Genomic DNA, 19208 nt, shown 5'->3' on the forward strand with positions numbered 1-19208 from the left:
GTTCATCTTCTTCTCCAGCGGCATGGACGAGCTCGAGAGGCCGGCAATGGACTCGGCTGAGGTCGGCGAGGTCGTGGCAACCATCACCGGGCAGTCGCGCGACCCCGGCGAGTCGCGGCGACCGCTCGCGAGTCTCGGCGACCGCTCGCGAGTCGCGCGACCTCGGGCGCGACCTAGATTTGGGTCGCTGGAGGTCGCGCGACCTCAAGCGTGACGCAGAGGTCGTGCGACCTCGGGCGTGACCCGGATCGGTTGTTGTGAGGTCGCGTGACCTCCGGCAACCAGATCGGTCGCGGCGAGGTCGCACGACCGATGGACACGACCAGACGGTCACCGCGAGGTCGCACGACCTCTGGCGACCAGATCTGGGTCGCGTCAATCGTTGCGAGGTCGCGCAACCTCCGGCGAAGGGCTGCCGAGGGTCGTCCAACCCAAGGCGACCCTCGCCGGAGGTCGCCCAACCCTAGGTGACCCTCGTCGGTCGTTTCTGGGTCTCGCCGGCGGCTGCCTGTCTCTCGCCGGCGGCCTCCTGCCCCTCGCCGGCGAACTTTTTTTTTTTTTTATTAATCACCAAATCCTTTGTAAGTGTAGTCCTTCCAAACATTATTTTTCCTAAAGCTACTTCAAAATAGACTTTCAAAGTACAATTTACCAAACACCATTTGCATTTTGAAAAATCCCTTTAACTCAAAGATGTTTGCATTTTCTCAAAGGCTTTTTCCAAAGGCCTCCCCAAACGCACCCTGTGTACGATTGATTTGATTTGCTATTACGTGCGGATGTCATTTTAGATGGAAACCCAAATACAAAAAGATCACGGACTCTTTCATATTGCCAATGCTTCACTCAAGTGCTAAGCTCTGCAGCTGTTCCTCCTCTTTGCCCTCTTCTTTTCCCTCTTCGTTGATTGACACGGCTTTTGGCGTTCATACAAATTGGCACTTTGCCTTTAAGAAATTTTAAGCTTTTGATCAGATTCTTCGCTTCTGCCGGATACGTCAATTCCTCATCAAGTCATTTCGAATTCCAAAATGAGTGCCTTTTTTAGCTAGGTCATTATAATTTGCCTCTGAAAAATCCTTTACTAAATTTGGCAAGGAATTTTTATGTTTTGAGTTCCGCTATTGACGATCCATTGCATTTGGATGAATCACCCTTGGTAAGAGAGAGAGGGAGAGGGAGAGTCTGAAGAGAGAAAGATTGAGAGAGAAATCATACTCCAACGGAAGGGTCAGGTCATCTCCACGTTGATAGTCTTTTTTCCATAAGAAAAGTTAAATAAGAATTAACATTTTATAAAAAAATGCCAATGAGGGTGACTCATCGGAAATTATCATATGAGATAGTTAAATAAATCATTTTTCTTTCGATGCGGTGTGAAAGTGATCCGACGAAAGGTTTTAGCCGGCCCGGAGTTATTACATCCCAGCGTTTTTGTCCCGGCCGACTTCGGTTTTAGCAAACAAGAATTTCCCGGACGTGCAAGAGAAGAACTCATCAGACATGACGTCAGAAATAAAATATCTACCTAAGTTGCAGTCCCCCCGGGGCAAAGGCCAAAAAAATCGGCTCATTAGCTGACGTCACATTTCAAGACCGAAATTATCTCCACGTTCCTTAAAAACGATGGCCCTTTCTCCTTCCGAGCGAAACCCTAATTCGCACGCAGGCATCGAATCAGCAGAGCCAGCGAGAGAGAGAGAGAGAGAGAGAGAGAGAGAGGGGCAGCAGAAGGTGATCGAGCTTTGCCTCAATTCGGCGCCGCCCACCACCGCCGCCGGCCGTCAACGTTGCGGCGGCGATCGCCAGGATGAACCCGGTCGACCCGAGATACTCGGACCCGACTTCCTTCCGCAACCGCAGAAGGTACGCTTCCGATATTGCTCCGAATTGAAATCCTCGTGGTCGGATAATCACCTGGAACCACCAGCGCGAAGAAAGTCGTCTTTTTTGTTGTTGTAGTTGTTGGTTTTTTTTTTTTTTTGGGGAATGATTGGGGATTACGCGGTTTTGTCCATTTCTAATTGCAGCGATTTCGTGCCTCCGAGGGCACCGCCGGTCTATGCAGCCCCGAGCTACGGCGGCGGCGGCGGCGGACAGGGGCCGTATGAAGGTCCGCCGCCAGGCATGGGGGCCTCCGTGTACCCGCCCTTCCAGTCTCCGACCGGAGGGTTCGAGATCGGTCGCGGCGGAGGGATGGCTGACGGGCATATGGGCGGCCACAGAGGTCGACCGGGCCAAGGAGGAGGTGGAAGGGGTGGCCGAGGAGGAGGCGGCGGCGGGGGCTATGGAGGACACGGTGGGAATAGGGGTTTTGGCGATGGCCGTTCCGGTGGTGGGAGAGGCGGAAGGCAGGGCGGCTGGTCGTCGCAGAGGGACCATGAGAAGTTCGATTTCCCGAAACCCAATTTTGACCAGCTGGTGCCGTTTGAGAAGAATTTGTACGTGGAGAGTCCTATGGTGGCTGCAATGTCTGAGCATGAGGTCAGGACGTATCGTGCGAGAAGGGATATTACTGTCGAGGGGAATGATGTTCCCAAGCCTGTTCGGACTTTCCAAGAGGCTAGCTTTCCTGGTATTGCTATCTTGGTCTGTTAGTGATTTTTCCTTTTTGGTTCTATTTTCTTTCCTGCTAATGGTTGAGGTTAATGTTGCTCGATTCGTTGTTGTTTTCGTGATAGGATACTGCCTTGATGTGATTGTGAAGTTGGGGTTTGTCGAGCCAACGCCCATCCAATCTCAGGGATGGCCAATGGCTTTAAAGGGTAGAGATTTAATTGGTATTGCCGAGACAGGTTCTGGCAAGACTCTGGCTTATCTGCTACCGGCTTTGGTGCATGTCAGTTCACAGCCACCCTTAGGTTGGGATCGGTAACCTTTCTCCTGGTGGGTTACTTGGTTGCATTGTTTTCGCTCACTGAATATTGTTGGTACATCTACTTCAGTTAGAGGGGACGGTCCTATTGTGCTGGTGCTTGCACCTACTAGAGAGTTGGCGGTGCAGATTCAACAGGAAGCTTTGAAATTTGGCTCGATTGGATCAAGAGCAAAGATCAGTATCAGAAGTACATGCGTTTATGGCGGTGCCCCTAAGGGACCACAAATTAGTGATCTTAATAAGGGTACAGGACTTGTCCTCCTTAGTATTCATATTACTATTCACTCCAGATCTTATGTGGGGGAAGCTGGTGATTTAATTGTCTGCGTGTTCTAGGTGTTGAGATCGTCATTGCTACGCCTGGTCGTCTCTTAGATATGTTGGGAGCATATAAGACAAACTTACGGCGAGTGACTTATCTCGTGTTGGATGAAGCGGATCGAATGCTAGACATGGGATTTGAACCTCAGATAAGGAAGATTTTAACTCAAGTAAGTCTTCTATATGATTTCTTTATGTCTCCATTTTTTTTTTCTTCTGCCTGGATCTGAGACACTAGATGTAGGTTATGACATGCCCATGCTCAGTTGTTACCATGAATTTTTGTCATTGCTTTGAGTGAGGAATTTTGGGAACTTTGCAGATACGACCAGATAGGCAGACACTATTGTGGAGTGCAACATGGCCGAGAGAGGTTGAAGCTCTGGCAAGACAGTTTTTGAGCAATCCATATAAGGTTTGAGGTGTTATTTATTGCGGGGTAACATTTTGAGGGAAGTGAATGTTCATTAATATATTACCTTCTTGATATTGTCTTCTTTAGGTTATCATCGGATCCACTGATCTGAAAGCAAACCAATCTATAAGTCAAATTGTTGAAGTAATAAAAGAGAGTGAAAAGTACAGCAGGTTTGTCTTTGGTGCCTATTTCTGCTTATATAACAGTTGGCTCTCGGTCGATTATCTGAGTATCTATTGCTGCTGCAGGCTGATTAAACTACTGAAAGCAGTGATGGATGGGAGTCGAATTCTGATATTTGTAGAAACAAAAAAGGGATGCGATCAAGTGACAAAACAGCTGAGGATGGATGGATGGCCAGCTCTATCTATACATGGAGACAAAAGCCAGTCTGAGAGGGAATGGGTGTTGGCTGAATTTAAGAGTGGCAGAAGTCTCATAATGACTGCCACTGATGTTGCTGCAAGGGGTCTTGGTAGGATCACTGTGTGTTAGGTTCATAGGTCTCTTCATATAGGCTTGGAAATTCCAAGGTAGGCGAGTTGGCCGGCTGCTTTCCAGTTTCCTTAGATTACAAGAGCCTGATGCCTTTTGCCATTGAAGTAAAGTGGGATGGGTCTCATCTGGCATTCACTAGTGTATTACACATAGAAAGTCCACTAAGTTATTGAGTGATGCTTATAGCTGATTTTCTGAGGATATAGGGATCATCATGGTTTATATTCCCAATATGCTGGTATAGTGCTTTGTGCTTTACTATATGTATAGGGGGTATAGAGGCAGAAACTTTGGTCGTGCAAATTTGTCAACTGCTAGAGTTGCCTAAAATTGCATGGCTCCTGTCTTTTTCAAGTTGATTAATTTGAATAATAGTTGCCCCATTCACAATTAGGAAGCTGGTTTTTGTGGCAGCCCGGTTGACTCGCTCATGCTTATTTTGGGGTTGGAAATGGATTGGTGATGGTGGAGATGCTCCTTATCCCTGCCAGGTTGGTGGGCACATTTAAGTGATGCATATATGTCATCATGAGTTTGATCTGTGAGTTTTAGGTGCGCAGGGATAAGGGGTGCTTGCCTTTTTCTTCCATTTTCCCCTTTTGAAGCTAAAAGATAGATTCTTTTCTGACCTTTTTTTACTTAATAATGCAGATGTCAAGGATATAAAATGTGTGATAAACTATGATTTCCCGATGACACTTGAGGATTATGTGCATAGAATTGGTCGAACTGGGCGAGCTGGTGCAAAGGGCACTGCCTTTACCTTCTTCACTGATTCTAATTCGAGGTTTGCTGGGGAACTTCTAAAAATCTTGCAAGATGCGGGGCAGGTTGTCCCTCCAGCTTTATCTGACTTGGCTCGTTCAGCATCCTTTTATGGAGCTGGTAACTGCTCTCTCTCTCTCTCTCTCTCTGGTTTTTGTTAGGTTGTGATTGGTCATTCCTTTTTGACGTTATAGGTTCAGGCAACAGTGTTCGCTCAAGAGGACATAGAGGGTTTGGAAACAGGGGCCGTATCTCTGGATCTAATACAGTTCCTCTTGGTGGTGGAAGGCCTCTTGGTGGTGGAAGGAGGTGGTAATCTAGGTGGTGGCCTGCTTGGTGTTTGTTGGCCACACTCCTTAGCTCTGTGATAGCCAATATGTGCGATTTCTTGTCTCTCCAGCCACCCAATGGCCATGTTTGTTAGAATTAGTGTGCTGCTCAAACTGTGTGGATCCTACTCTATTATTTTAGGAGATTATAGTTGATGAATTTCTTCATGTTTCTGTGTATCATACTTTGTAAATCATGGCAATGTAGCAGCAACAGTTGTTTCATGTGTTTGTGCACCAAATTGACCTTGATGTGGTTTGTTAAATGGTCCCTGACCAGAACTCTCTTTTGGCTGGGAACAAGGACCACCTTGTAATCGACCTCAGATTTGTTGTCATTTTAATACCTTAGAGAAATTGAGTTGCATGACCCTTCTTCCCTAGTGGAAATGCAAGATGGTCTTTTGGCTGGCGTATAGATGTCCCAGATGTATCTCAAATATGCGCTGGGTTGCATTTACGGTTCAGATGTGATGGAACTAAGGGTTTGGATCGATGGTTCGTTTGTAAAAGAACGGGGTGGATGGATTTACTTTTGTTCGATGTAGTGAATTGTCGGGATCTTTCGAAACCTTCATTTAAAACTGTAAGAGCAACAGAGGAATAATTATAAAACACAAAAAATTGTCTTAACGCTTCTTGATCTCTGTTTCTCTCCCTTGGCCGATGCACTGTTACGACTGTTGCGGAATGGAGGTCAAGAGAATCGTTTCAATCTCTTTATTGTTTCTGTAGCCGGAGAAAAAGTTTGTGCGTTGTACTTGGAATTGAATTTAGCTTGTAACCAACCACGGAGCAAAGTGATGATTTCTGGGTTTTAACTAAGATGAGGAGTTCTCAAACTAAAGGATCGTAATGAAACGTGGCGGTAATAGCCATACATATAAGAGGCGAAACGCTGCAAGAATCGCCCGCGATGAGATGAATAAAACAGCCCAGTAAGAAGAAGTTCATAAGGGTACTTTTTGCCGCATCGGGTCCTTCCACTGCGGACCGGGGCAACGCACTTAGCTCGACAAAACTAATACCCTTCAGCAGAAAAAAAAACCAGTCTCAATTAGCACGATTGGCGACTTGCACAAATGGAAACACAAACATCTTGTAGAAGTCACCTCAGGATGGTGGGATGTCAAAGACAAGAGAAAAGCTGATACAAGCTACAACTTATTGACATGGGCCACAGCGATCGCCATCACCTCGTCAGCGACAGAACCGGATGTGGGCCGTGTCGTGTCCGAAAGCTGCATGGCGAAGATGGGAGTGGCGATCGATCCTTGGCTTTCTTCGCTTCAGTTTCAATCGACCGTGGGGGGGATGGTCCCAACTTTACTTTTTTGCCTTTTTTTTCCTGGTAACGCAAAGGCCAAAAGAGGGTCAACGAAAGGTGGTGGCGCCACCGCCCCACGGTTTCCCCCACTTTTCGGCTTGAATAATAATGACGTCGGACCGCACCTTCTTTTGGAATCGGCTCCTTCCTCCTTGGCGCTATTAGATTTAAGGCCATTCGTTTTCAAGACCACAGAAAAGAAGGAAATTGGTCTTCCAACTTTTTCTTTTCCTTTCTCCCTTGGCCAAAAGAAAGAGAAAAGTATTGCTTTTCCCCCACCCAATTTTTTCTCTCTCTTTTCAATGGATTGAAGAACAAAGCAGCACCATACGAGTCTTCCCGGGGTTTTGTGAAAATATAGTCATCCTAGCAAAATTTCGATTTAGAAATCCGACGAGAATTATTGAGTATCGGTTGATAGGAGAGCGCCTTGGTGTATGAGATTCTGAAACTAACTTATACTTTTGATTTCTGCACTTTTAGGGACGATCGATATCTGTTGATGTGTTTGGATATTACTTTCGATCAGAAATTTAATTATTGTTGTTACATTCCCGTCTAATATCTTATTAAGGCGTCACATTGAATGTCATTATTAATTGATGGTTCCTATATTTGTAAGACAAAAAAGAAAAAAAAAAAGAAATTGATCTTTCAAGTTTTTCTTTCCCTGCCTCCCTTGACCAAAAGAAGAGAAAAGAATAGCCTCTTCCCTTCCCCAAATTTTTATTTCCTCTTCAATGGATAAAGAACAAAGGAGCATTCTACAAGTCTCCTCGGGGTGTGAATCCTCCTAGCAAAATTTCGATTCGAAATCCGACAGGAATTATTGAGTAAGCATCGGTCATTGACACGTGAGCGCCTTCGTGTATGAGCTTCCAAAACTAAGTTGTACTTTTGATCTCGAACGATCGATATTTGTTGAAGTGTCTTGATATTACTCTTCAACAAAAATTTATTCTTTTCTTACCTTCCGGACTAAAATCTTATTAAAATGTCACATCTAACATCACTATTAATTGATGATTCCTATATTCACGAGTGTGTGTAATCTTATAGACACTATCTTTAAGATTGATTCCATTGCAATCAATAATGACATTTCTCATTTTTAGTTCAATCGGGGAAATTAGATCAATCTGTGGTTGAGTACAGCGCCGTAAGGTGTATTAACCCAGCTGTGGGCATTTTATCCACCCTCGCTCACTCGAGGTACGGGAAGCTACTATACCTGTTTACCTGAGAGTAGCCAGGACTGATGTCCTAACGTGGTGTCTACCTTCATTACTGTAAGACTCCCTAATTCCCTGTCTATCTTTGTCTTCCCGATAGAGAGGAAATAGGAGGACAGTGCGAGACCTGTCACCCCAAGGTAATTCTCCCGTCAGTTTCCTCCATGAGCTTTTAAAGGACCTGCTCAGGTCTAGTGTGTAATCTTATGGACGGTCTCTTTAAGATTGATTCCATTGCAATCAATAATGACATTTCTCATTTTTAGTTCAAATCCATATCGAAAGTTGCGGACATTTTTTTTTTATATGTATCTAATTTCTATATATTCTAACTTCAACATTAATTTATACTTAATATGAGAAGTGATGACATAGAAAGCGATGACGTGATGGGTGGATTCATGTGAGGATGAGGAATTCAACAAGAATTCTAACTTCCAAATTGAGTGGATTAGCTGAAATCATGGAAATTTCTTTGAAAGGCGATGGGGACAACTCCTGATGTGCTGGTATAGTGGCATTGTATTGTGTCATTCAAGGACCCATCATTAATGCTACGATCAACGTGTCATCTACATCATTAAGATAAAGTTCGTATCGGATTGGAGCAACATAAAAATGAACATCCTGTACTCCATTGCTCCACGAAAAGAGTCAACCCCATCACCTCCCCCAGGTACGTTTTGATGATCCATTAACCAGAATTTCAATTGGCTAAACATGAGCAATCCCATAAGATCACTAGGGTTTCCCACTTCATCATCATCATTTTTTTTAAAGGTAATTCGGGTTTATTTTATCTCCCTCCCCTATGAGATAAAGACATAATGTCTTGACGTAACTCCATCATTTTCTTCTTTTTTTAAGATGAGCAAAATTTTCTTTTATTAAAATTGAAAAGTATCGCCTACTTTATTAGCTCAAATCGAACTTTGAAACAGTTGTATTGCGCTTCTGTCCAAGTGCACCGGATTCGATGAGACATCATTCGTGGTTAGATCGGGTGATTCTCTCGTCCTTCATAAGGCACCAAACTTCATCGATTCACATTTTTTCCTATAAAAAAAATGATGGATTGAGACATGGTTTCGGCACAAATATGTCCAAGTCTCCCATGTCACGTTCACGTTAGAATTCAAAAAGTTTTGTACTTGAGCAATTAGAACAGTACGGATCATGTGGAAGGTGTAGTAATAACTTTAAAATTTTATATAAGCAGAGTGAAAATATTCAAAATAATCTTGGTGGTGGTAGGTGGGACAGATGATGACTCAGCTTTTGTCATTTTATGATATGTAAAGTTGATTAAAATATTAGTGAAGTGGGTGTCTATTTGGTTCCACCATCAACAAAGGGCCTCCCTCATGGCCATTGACACTGATGGGGAAGTGAAAAAGAACAAAAAAGTGACCAGGAAGCAATTATAATGTTGTGGACTATAATGCTCCTATTCATATATTTCTATTTAGAAATAACAAAGATGATGTCTAAATTATGATTTAATGTGTAATATCACCTCTAAAATTTTAATTTATTTAATATACTCTCTAATTTTTTTTTTATTAATATGCAATGACTTCCTCAAACTTTTAATTTATATAATGTGATCTTTTAATTATTCGTAAATATTCTATATAATCTCTAAACTAGATGAAAATATTTAAATGTTCAGACATTGCATTAAACATTAAATCAAAATTTAGATGTCACATTGAATAAATTAATAATTTAAAAATAATATTATATTTTGGATCAAAATTTAGATATTATATATCATTTTCTCTTTTCTTTTGAACGTTTTTCTTTATATGATTACCTTAGTTTTCTTCATTGGTGATCCCAGGAATCATGAAATCCTGACTTTTCTTAAGTAGGTGAAGACTTTTTGTTTTTTGTTTTTTTTTATTTATTTTTGGTGGTTAAAAATGCCGTACCACTCTCTGCATCCAAGCTTTGATAAGCACGTCTGACCATGCAAGTCAAAACGAAAGATATGTTGTCGAGACATAATAGATGCGCTTGACATCTTTAGCATAAATCACGTCTCAATGAGGTCAAGTGAATGGATTTAATCGAAAGTAGGGATTTTGCATAATACGAAGAATCCACGCGAATTTTATTAGCTATCTTTTCGCAAATTGGACATTTAAAGTAATTTGATACAAGAAGGTGATTTTCTTGAATGGATAAGTATCTAAAAATGATCATCACGAACAATTCGAGTTTTCTTACGAAATTTGGTGAAAATATTATGTAAATTAAAATGCTTTTAGCACCTTAATCCACTCCCCGCCCCCCACAAAAACCCCAAACACCCAAAAACAAAAAGGACCTGGCATAGCTAGGACAAGGAGTGGGGTCCATGGATGATTTCACATTAAATCGTACTATTTTCGATTGTTTCTCCTTTTTGATTTTGGCAATTCAATTCTTTCACCCTCAAATGCGGTCCTCAATCGGTATGGTTGCATTTGTTTTGAGTAAACAAATAATTTAAAAAATATATTTTTTAAAATATGATCTTTTGTATCTATGATGAAAATATTCTTCATTGACTAATTATTTGAATTGATACAAGTGATCATTTTTAGGAAAATATTATTCAAATCATTTATTTTTTTTGTAAACAGATGGAGCTTTATATTTGCATGCTTTAATTTCAAACTTAAAATATCTTGCAAAGGAAAATCATGCGTAAAAGAGGGTGGACAATTATGCAGGGCAGAGGATGCAAGATATAAACTGATTACAAAAAAGAGAGTAAATCGGCTATATTAAAACGGCCTTCTGAAGGGGTCCGCCCGTTCAAATCGCAAGAAAGGTATTGCGGGAAATTACGCATAATTACGACAGACATCACTAATCATTCTTTAGCATCTTTCTAATAATGTGAACCCAAGTCTCGTCAATTAGGCACCAGATGACAAACACAGCAATCATTTAGGATATTTATGAAATTAGTTTACATTTAGTAGTGTGTAAATCGGACGTGTGCACTCCTATAATCAACATACACAAATCCATTCATAAACCATAATTCTTCAATTTTGAGCTCCTCTTTGAACTTATAAATCGATACAAAAATTGAGGATGAATTCGATTGATTCTATTTTTTTTTTTTTTTTTGGGTACGCCCAACTCATGTGTAGATTAATTGGCATTATTATCCTTTATTTAAGCCTATCTCAGATGTACAAATTATGGGTCAAATTGAGCCAAGCTACTTGCGAGTAGCTCGGGCTCGTTTGATGACTACTCGAGATCGATTCACCTAATTACGGGTTGAGCTTGAGCTACTCGATTATCTTATTCAATACTCAACTCCATAGACTTGTGTTGCCCAATCGAGTCAACTAGAGCTTTCATTCTCTTTTTAAATAATAAGTAACAAGTATAAAATAGACACAATAATTAAAATTACATAATACTTGAGCTTAGAAACTAGAGCTTAAGTTTTATTTAGGATTAGTACCACAAAAAACCTAAATTGTTAAACTGATGGGTGGTGGCCAATTTATTCAAAATATTTTTTTGGGTCATCAAAAATGTCAAATGGTACATTCGTGACATATTTACTTTCCGTTAGCTTTTGCCAAATTTTATCATGAAATTGCTAAGCATATGGCAATAACTTAATTGATATGATAAGTTCACGTGGAAATCCATACTAATTTGAGATAATTTATCAAAAGTGTACTAGTTTAGAGTTTTTAGTGAGTTTATGGTAAATTTATTATATATGTACAAATTTGAGGTTTTTTAGTGACCCGAAAGCTAGTTTGGAGTAAATTTATCGTAGATATCAGTTTGAAGTTTTCGTGGTATAGATCGTCTTATTTGTATGTCGATTTTCTAATCTAGTCAAGCTTGAGTAGGGAAACCAATACTTGATGGAGTTGAAGTTTGAGTGTTGAGCACCAAGTACTTGAGTTGAGCTCATGCTTGAAGTGTATTGACTTGATTCAGTTCGATCACATCCTCTGGTACAAATCAGTAGGGGTGAAATCAATTAACTTGTGAAGTGCGATTTTATTTCACATCATCACAACCACCATGGGGTTTTTTTTATTAAACTTATTGGGAGAATTTGAGGTTGAAATCGATTGCTTATTTGATTTGCTATAAATAGAAATAAAAGTAGGTGGATTTTGTTATGTTAGATATTCGAATATTTATTTCTTTTCTAAGACATTTTTCCTAAGTTGTGCAACTATTGAAATAGTTATTGAGAAGATATTTGTCGCTTTCCTTCCAAGTATCGAAATTAAATTGGCAACCTACCTATTAAATTGCCCAGGACTAGTCAGGCCGGTTCTTGATCTCGGGGGGAGCGGGACTGATTAGGGAATCGATCACCCTTATAGATCAGTACAAAACAAGGGCGGCTGATAGGATTTTGAAAATCCCTCAAGTCCTTATACAAAGATAACCAAATCCAGATGGTCTTATCATGCTAAACGCCATTGGAAGTGTACAAAGTACAATTTGGCTCTTGGTGCATGTCCATTACCTCCACAAGCAGATGCCCCTATCATGAAACCCAACCCAACCTCCACCTTGCTTATCTCATTGGCCCCTTTGATAAGACCCTTCATGTATATAAAGTGAAGGCCAATAAAATGAAGAAAAAAATTGAATCTTTCCCTCTCTCTCTCTCTCTTTTCTCTCTCTATCTAAAACCAGCCTTATCCCAAAACACCACCCCCCCCCCCAAAAACCAAAAAAAAAAACCCACAAAACAAAAAATCAGTAAAGCTTAGGCAAAAAATAAGCTCTCAAGTGGGAACTATGCACGTGGGGTTCTTGCTCTTTTCATGTATATAAGTCCACTCCATCTCTCTCTCTCTCTCTGTCTCTCTGTCTCCCCTCGTCCCTCTCCCTCTCACAGGTAGAAATCATCCCCCACCCGTGGCTCTTTCCATGCGTGGCATGATCTGTATTTCCACATTCCTGCCGGTGTCCCTGGTTCATGGACATCAGCGCATCTTGGGTCACGGGTATCCCTTGTTTCCTTGAATAAAGCTCTCTCCTTTTCGCCCTTCCCACCCTCGAGTTCTTGAAGTTTCCGGGCGAAAGATTCGAGCTTCGGGTGGTGGGTAGGCGGGCGGGCGGGCGAGCCAGCGAGAGAGGGTGGCGGAGAGTTCTTGCTGTATGTCAGTAGATTGCGTGGAGACTCTGTGCAACGGTGGTTTAGGAGCGATTACCAACCCCCTACAATGGCCTCAGCTCCGCAAAAAGCGACGCCTTCCTCTCGTTTCCTCCAAGACGTTCCCCCGGCCGTCTCCGGTTGGGCCGCGCCGCCGGGCGCCGATCCCCGCGACGGTCAGCTCCCGAGGAAGGCTTCGGTGATCCGGCCAGTAGATTCGCTTCCCGAGCCTTCCGCTACTGCTCTGACAAAAGGTTCTCGTACATGTCTTGCGGTTTTGCTCGTTCTTTCTATTTCTTGGCGTTGGCTGGTGCTTCTTTGGCCTGGTTTTCGGTGCGATCTTGATTCAAACTTGGGTTGTTGTTTGTGACCGTTTTTCTTGATGGGTGGAAGTTTTCTGTGAAGATGCGTTTTGGTGGTTGCTACATGATTGGTTTGTCTGATTAAATATCGAGCATTTTGGTGGCTTTTCTGACGATTGATTACGTTCTAAGTCCTGGCGGATCCGAAAGGAAAAAATGGTCGGTCCCATTTCTTTAATGCGGGGATGGGTGCATGGCCTGGTTGCTTTCGCTGGTTTAGTCTTTTCTTGGAATTGCATTGTGTAATTTTGGATTCTTATGGCATGTTCTTGGTTGGACCATTTTCATGTCAACATTATGAAGAGTAGGTAGAAGCTAGCTGTCTACATTTACTCTGATAAAGCTTGGATCAACCCTTTTTTTCTCTTTTCGGTCATTCCTTAGAGTGTCCACACCGTCACTGTTTTGCTCGGTTGATATCTGTTGATGTCTGTTCGTTTCTGCAGGTGTTGCAGTCATGCAAAGGGCTCAGACTAGTCACCCTTTGGACCCTTTGTCTGCCGCTGAAATTTCTGTTGCAGTGGCAACAGTTAGAGCTGCAGGATCCACTCCTGAGGTCTTACTTTTAATGAGATTGTTTTCTTTACACAAAGTCGTCTACATACATCGTATTCCCAAATCTAACTGGTCTCATTTTCAGGAGCTCTATGATTGTATCATCGTTTGATTGAGCTGCTCATCTCTATTTTTGATTTTTAGATCCGGGATGGCATGCGGTTTGTTGAAGTGGTTTTGTTGGAACCTGGTAAACATGTTGTTGCATTGGCGGATGCCTACTTTTTCCCCCCATTCCAACCTTCCTTACTTCCCAGAACCAAGAGCGGACCTGTACTTCCCGCCAAGCTCCCTCCAAGGCGAGCTAGGCTTATCGTTTACAATAAGAAGTCAAATGAAACGAGTGTATGGATTGTGGAGCTATCAGAAGTGCATGCAGCAACTAGAGGTGGACATCACCGAGGAAAAGTGATCTCATCAAAGATTATTCCTAATGTTCAGCCTCCAATGGTGAGCAGTCTTCGTTTGATCATGTTTGCATGTATGGCTTTCAAGCTGAAGTGATAATACCATGAAAGATTGTTTGAGACTTTCGCTCATTAATCCCTGGATATGCAGCTGCTTATACTATCATGAAAATTATTTCTAAGTCGCTCCTTTGAAAATGGGAATTATTTTTATTAATGCTGAGCTATTTTGTACTCTTTTCCCCGGTATGTCTAGAGTTAGGAAATATTTGGATGAGTTTCTCTGATGACTGTTATTCAAGATGTGTAATTGTAACTAAGCTTCTTTTTGAGGAGGGCGCTGGGTTTACATGTCATCAATTAAGTCGTTTTATGGACTTCGATACTAAGTCAATCAATGACACAAATCAGTCTGGTTCTGAATTCTGAAATTTGGGAAAATCTTCCTTTGGCTTCTTGATGCTAGAATATGCAGCTTCCAGAGAGTGGTAGATGTTCATCCGACCAATACAGAGATCAATTTTGACCTCTGGGCTCCTTTTTCTCACTGTTTGACTTTATTTAGCATTTTCCACTCTTGCAATAGCTTCCTCATGGATATGATCTTGTCTTAACATTAGGACGCAAGTGAGTATGCTGAATGTGAAGCTGCTGTGAAGGAATTTCCACAATTTAGAGAGGCTATGAAGAAAAGGGGTATCGAGGACATGGATCTTGTTATGGTTGACGCGTGGTTTGTTGACTTGACCTGTGTCTTTTTTCATGTTGTATTTGTTTTGCCTTTTCATTTATCCTAGCTGTTGCATTTATCTCTTCAGGTGTGCTGGTTATCATAGTGATGCCGATGCTCCAAGTCGAAGGCTCGCCAAGCCTCTTATTTTCTGTAGAACTGAGAGTGACTGCCCTATGGAAAATGGTTATGCACGTCCAGTTGAGGGCATTCACATTCTAGTTGATATGCAGAACATGGTGGTGATTGAGTTCGAGGATCGTAAACTTGTTCCCCTACCTCCAGCCGATCCATTAAGGAACTATACTGCTGGCGAAACTAGAGGTGGTGTTGACCGGAGTGATGTGAAGCCCTTACTAATAGTTCAGCCTGAAGGTCCAAGTTTTCGTGTTAATGGGCATTATGTAGCGTGGCAGAAGGTGAATCTTAGTTCTTTATTTCTCGCTTTGGTTATGCAGTTGTATTCAGTGAATTTCCATTGAATCTCATCTTTGTATTGATTCTTTCACAGTGGAATTTCCGCATTGGCTTCACACCAAGGGAGGGCCTTGTTATCCATTCTGTTGCTTATGTAGATGGTAGTCGTGGTAGAAGACCTGTAGCTCATAGGCTGAGCTTTGTGGAGATGGTCGTGCCTTATGGAGATCCAAATGACCCACACTACAGAAAAAACGCTTTCGATGCAGGCGAAGATGGCCTTGGGAAGAATGCACATTCTCTTAAGAAGGTCTGGAACTATTTCAGTAGTGAAATGAATATGAGTCCCTTCATGTTAGCTTTGTTATCTCTTTAATTGACTTTACATTTTTCCTGGAACATAAATCATCCTCCAGGGATGTGATTGTTTAGGCTACATTAAGTACTTTGATGCTTATTTGCCCAATTTCACTGGAGGGGTCGACACTATTGAAAATTGTATATGTCTACATGAAGAGGATCACGGGATCCTATGGAAGCATCAAGACTGGAGAACAGGATTGGCAGAAGTTAGGAGGTCAAGAAGGCTAAGTGTATCTTTCATATGTACTGTGGCGAATTATGAGTATGGATTCTTCTGGCACTTTTACCAAGTAAGTCCAAAACTAACATAAGTTTACCCTATAACTTGTGGTTGACGTATTTAATTGGTGTGGTTGTTTATCTAGCTGTATGCATCTCCTCTGATATTTTTCAGATGTTAAAAAGGCTAAGTACCTATAAGAAATATTCTGAATTGCCTCTCTACACATTTGGTGATGCAATATTTGATTTCTCATTCACGTTATTGGTATCTGGGAGCTTTGAGATGCATTATCTTCGGGACAAAAAATATCTCTTGTTCAGTCCTGTCTGTTATGTCTGAATTTACGTCTTTTATATGATGGAAATGTTGGAATCCAAGCTGGGATTGTCGTAACTAATGTTGGTGAAATGTCGCTGTTATCGGAAGTTAGGATGACACGTAAATTGAATATTGTGTACAGGATGGAAAAATTGAAGCTGAAGTTAAACTTACAGGAATCCTCAGCTTGGGAGCTTTGCTACCTGGGGAGTCCCGAAAATATGGTACAATGATTGCACCTGGTCTTTATGCACCAGTTCATCAGCATTTCTTTGTTGCACGTATGGATATGGCTGTTGACTGCAAACCTGGAGAATCATTCAATCAGGTAGATTGCCTTGGATTTGCTGAAACTTTTCATGTTCACTAAATAGAACTTAAATAACTTAAAATGATCCATGTCACTTGTCACCAAACTCGCACAGTGGAGAATGGCTTATTGATATTGTAGTACTCGACTACCTGTGTATCTATTTCTTTTTTGTTATAGGATATTATGAGAAAAATGATTATTAAAGCTGGAGGCTTGTTTTTCTTATATTGATGGACTGTAATGGATACACACCTTTGCAGTATGGTTGGTAAGGCAGGCATCGATTACTGTTGTAAATAGCCTTGTCCTGTAACCATACTTTTGTTGTATTTGGCTATTAGGAACAATATACTTCCTGACGCTTGGTTTTTTCAGATTGGAAAGAGTGTCAATAAAGGTGGTCTAAAACCCCTAAGACAAGGTATTGGTAAAAGCTTGAGATTTCTCCTGATTTAAGGTACACTAATCGTTTGAGGTTGCAATTGAAGCCATTTGCTGGTTCCCCAAACGATTGGTTGAGGACCTTAGACTGCCTTCAACCCTGTTCAGATTGAGGCACAATTAATGACTATATATCCTAAGGCTTGAGCACTACCATACCCCAAGTTGTGTGAAGTCCTATCATGCTGTCACGATACTTCTTGACTGTCTTTCAGTGTGTTAAGATGATAGAGGGAATAACGTCAATATTTCGTGGTTGCATTCAGCATTTTAAATTTTCTTGTTTGATTACCTCCTGATGATAAGAAGATCTTATCAGTGGCAGTAACACCTTTACATTGTTTGATTTTAATTCCAGTTTCTCAATATCCTTCCTGTTCTTCGCAGGTTGTTGAGGTTGATGTTAAGGTTGAAGAACCTGGGGAGAAAAATGTTCATAACAATGCATTCTTTGCTGAGGAGACACTACTTAGATCCGAGTTGCAGGCAATGCGTGATTGCAATCCTTTGACCGCACGCCATTGGATTGTAAGGCATTTCTTTGATTTCTTGGACTTGCTTGGACATTAATCGTCTATGGTTTGAAGGATTTTCAATTTGCAAACTGGTGCTATGTACTTATTAAACCTGTTTTATATGTCAATGCTTTAAAGTGTTGCTCAAAATTAATCTGCCAGTTATTTTTAGGTTTGCTATGGCATGGTCTTGCATCTGCATGCTAATGTTTTAAAATCTGCTGCTTTTGCCCGTGTTCTCATAATTGATGAAGTCTGAGGAGCTTATATTGCATGACTTGGATCTGCCTGCTTCTTCTTTCTTGAAATTTGTCTTTTGTGGATACCCTTCTCGGGCCAGAGTTGTGAACACCATGAACTATTTCATTGACAACTGATTCATTAACACAAACATTTTTACACCATTCTTGAAGTCTAATGGCACATATGCTATTCCTTAATTCAGGTAAGGAATACTAGGACCGTAAATAGAACTGGACAGCTAACGGGCTACAAGTTAGTGCCTGGTTCAAACTGTCTGCCACTAGCAGGTTCTGAGGCCAAGTTTTTGAGACGAGCTGCTTTTTTAAAGCATAACCTTTGGGTTACGGCTTATGCACCAGATGAGATGTTTCCAGGGGGAGAGTTCCCTAATCAGAATCCACGTGTTGGTGAAGGGCTGTCTACATGGGTTAAGCGAAATCGACCTCTGGAAGAGACTGATGTGGTTCTTTGGTAGGTCTTCTCTCTCTCTCTCTCTCTAAAGAAAGCCTACATGTGTCCATTCATGGATTGCTATCTTATAGATTTTATGTAAGCTTACTGTTATCTCTGAAACGTGGGATGTGATTTGGGCCCAAGAGATTTTAGAGTTCCATCCATGTTGACCACAATGAGATGCTATTGTTGTTTATATGTCACTGATTGTGTCATTTATAGGTATGTATTTGGAATCACCCATGTTCCCCGCTTGGAAGACTGGCCTGTTATGCCGGTGGAGCGCATTGGTTTCATGCTTATGGTACATTCTTGGTCAATCTTTCTCTTGGCATAATCCATGTCCTCATTCTCAAAAGCGGGGTTACCTTTGTATCCACCCACCTGATTTCTGATTGTTCTTTTTGTTGACATTCATGCTTGAAGCCACACGGATTCTTCAATTGCTCGCCTGCAGTTGATGTCCCTCCCAGTACCTGTGATATGGACGCCAAGGACAATGAGGTCAAAGACAATGGTGAAAATAAACAAGTCCCTGGTGTAATTCCTGCAAAGCTTTGAAGAAAATTCAGCAGAGTGGTCTTCTCCCTTAGGCTGCGCCTACTTTTGTTGTCACTCTTTGATCCAGCAGCATTCCTGGTTCTGTCAAAGCAGGCTAAAGTATTGCCCATGACTGAGTCTTGTAGTTTTTGCTTTTCAATGACATGAGACAAGACTGTAAATATCATTAATAACGTCCAATGTCCTAAATAACTCTTTCATGTGTTAGGATGTTTCTTCCCTTTCAGACATCTTTTGGTTAATTGGTTCTGATGAATGAACAATATTGGGACTCTGCAGTTCTGGAAACTAATTTCTGGCATGTGCGATTTTCGTGATGCTTTTGCTGAACGGGTTCTCCTATCTTAGGAGCTGAGTATTTATAGCGTTTTCTATAATTTGACCAGTCTGTAC

The 19208-nt window shown here is 41.5% G+C and overlaps 2 protein-coding genes across 9 annotated transcripts; both read left to right on the forward strand.

The window, feature by feature from the left end:
- The first annotated feature begins 1643 nt into the window (after nt 1-1643).
- LOC104417768 (DEAD-box ATP-dependent RNA helicase 20) lies at nt 1644-5576 on the forward strand. 7 transcript variants are annotated; one of them, XR_005548459.1, is made up of 10 exons: nt 1644-1866; nt 2031-2575; nt 2682-2861; nt 2946-3122; nt 3215-3369; nt 3522-3614; nt 3702-3787; nt 3866-4150; nt 4530-4606; nt 4767-4832. XR_005548459.1 is itself a non-coding variant. In XM_018866565.2 (10 exons), the coding sequence occupies exons 1-10, from the start codon at nt 1811-1813 to the stop codon at nt 4779-4781; spliced, it is 1611 nt and encodes a 536-aa protein (XP_018722110.2). In that variant the 5' UTR covers nt 1644-1810; the 3' UTR covers nt 4782-4922. The 7 variants fall into 7 exon arrangements, 5 of the variants coding, with proteins under 5 accessions (XP_018722110.2, XP_018722108.2, XP_039163207.1 ...); XM_018866565.2 differs by having other exon boundaries at nt 3866-4092; nt 4767-4922; XM_018866563.2 differs by having other exon boundaries at nt 3866-4092; nt 4530-4667; nt 4767-4909.
- Nucleotides 5577-12611: 7035 nt separating this feature from the next.
- LOC104417758 (copper methylamine oxidase) lies at nt 12612-19103 on the forward strand. Of its 2 annotated transcripts, none has more exons than XM_039307730.1 (12): nt 12612-13168; nt 13723-13832; nt 13976-14281; nt 14859-14971; nt 15057-15387; nt 15480-15695; nt 15802-16038; nt 16432-16617; nt 17431-17571; nt 18004-18272; nt 18477-18558; nt 18673-18805. In XM_039307730.1, the coding sequence occupies exons 1-12, from the start codon at nt 12985-12987 to the stop codon at nt 18676-18678; spliced, it is 2181 nt and encodes a 726-aa protein (XP_039163664.1). In that variant the 5' UTR covers nt 12612-12984; the 3' UTR covers nt 18679-18805. The 2 variants fall into 2 exon arrangements, with proteins under 2 accessions (XP_039163664.1, XP_010027284.2); XM_010028982.3 differs by having other exon boundaries at nt 12613-13168; nt 18681-19103.
- Nucleotides 19104-19208: the final 105 nt, after the last annotated feature.

This window comes from Eucalyptus grandis, chromosome 2 (genome assembly GCF_016545825.1).
Source record: "Eucalyptus grandis isolate ANBG69807.140 chromosome 2, ASM1654582v1, whole genome shotgun sequence".
Lineage (NCBI taxonomy): Eukaryota > Viridiplantae > Streptophyta > Magnoliopsida > Myrtales > Myrtaceae > Eucalyptus > Eucalyptus grandis.

What these genes read in the sequence shown, in the direction of transcription:
- LOC104417768 (XM_010028992.3), top strand. Translation starts at nt 1,811, where the DNA reads ATGAACCCGGTCGACCCGAGATACTCGGACCCGACTTCCTTCCGCAAC. An exon ending in TCCTTCCGCAACCGCAGAAG is followed by an intron (nt 1,867 to 2,030) that starts GTACGCTTCCGA and finishes TTCTAATTGCAG; the next exon opens with CGATTTCGTGCCTCCGAGGG. An exon ending in AATTAGTGATCTTAATAAGG is followed by an intron (nt 3,123 to 3,214) that starts GTACAGGACTTG and finishes TGCGTGTTCTAG; the next exon opens with GTGTTGAGATCGTCATTGCT.
- LOC104417758 (XM_010028982.3), top strand. Translation starts at nt 12,985, where the DNA reads ATGGCCTCAGCTCCGCAAAAAGCGACGCCTTCCTCTCGTTTCCTCCAA. An exon ending in TCTTCTGGCACTTTTACCAA is followed by an intron (nt 16,039 to 16,431) that starts GTAAGTCCAAAA and finishes TATTGTGTACAG; the next exon opens with GATGGAAAAATTGAAGCTGA. An exon ending in GAGACTGATGTGGTTCTTTG is followed by an intron (nt 18,273 to 18,476) that starts GTAGGTCTTCTC and finishes TGTCATTTATAG; the next exon opens with GTATGTATTTGGAATCACCC.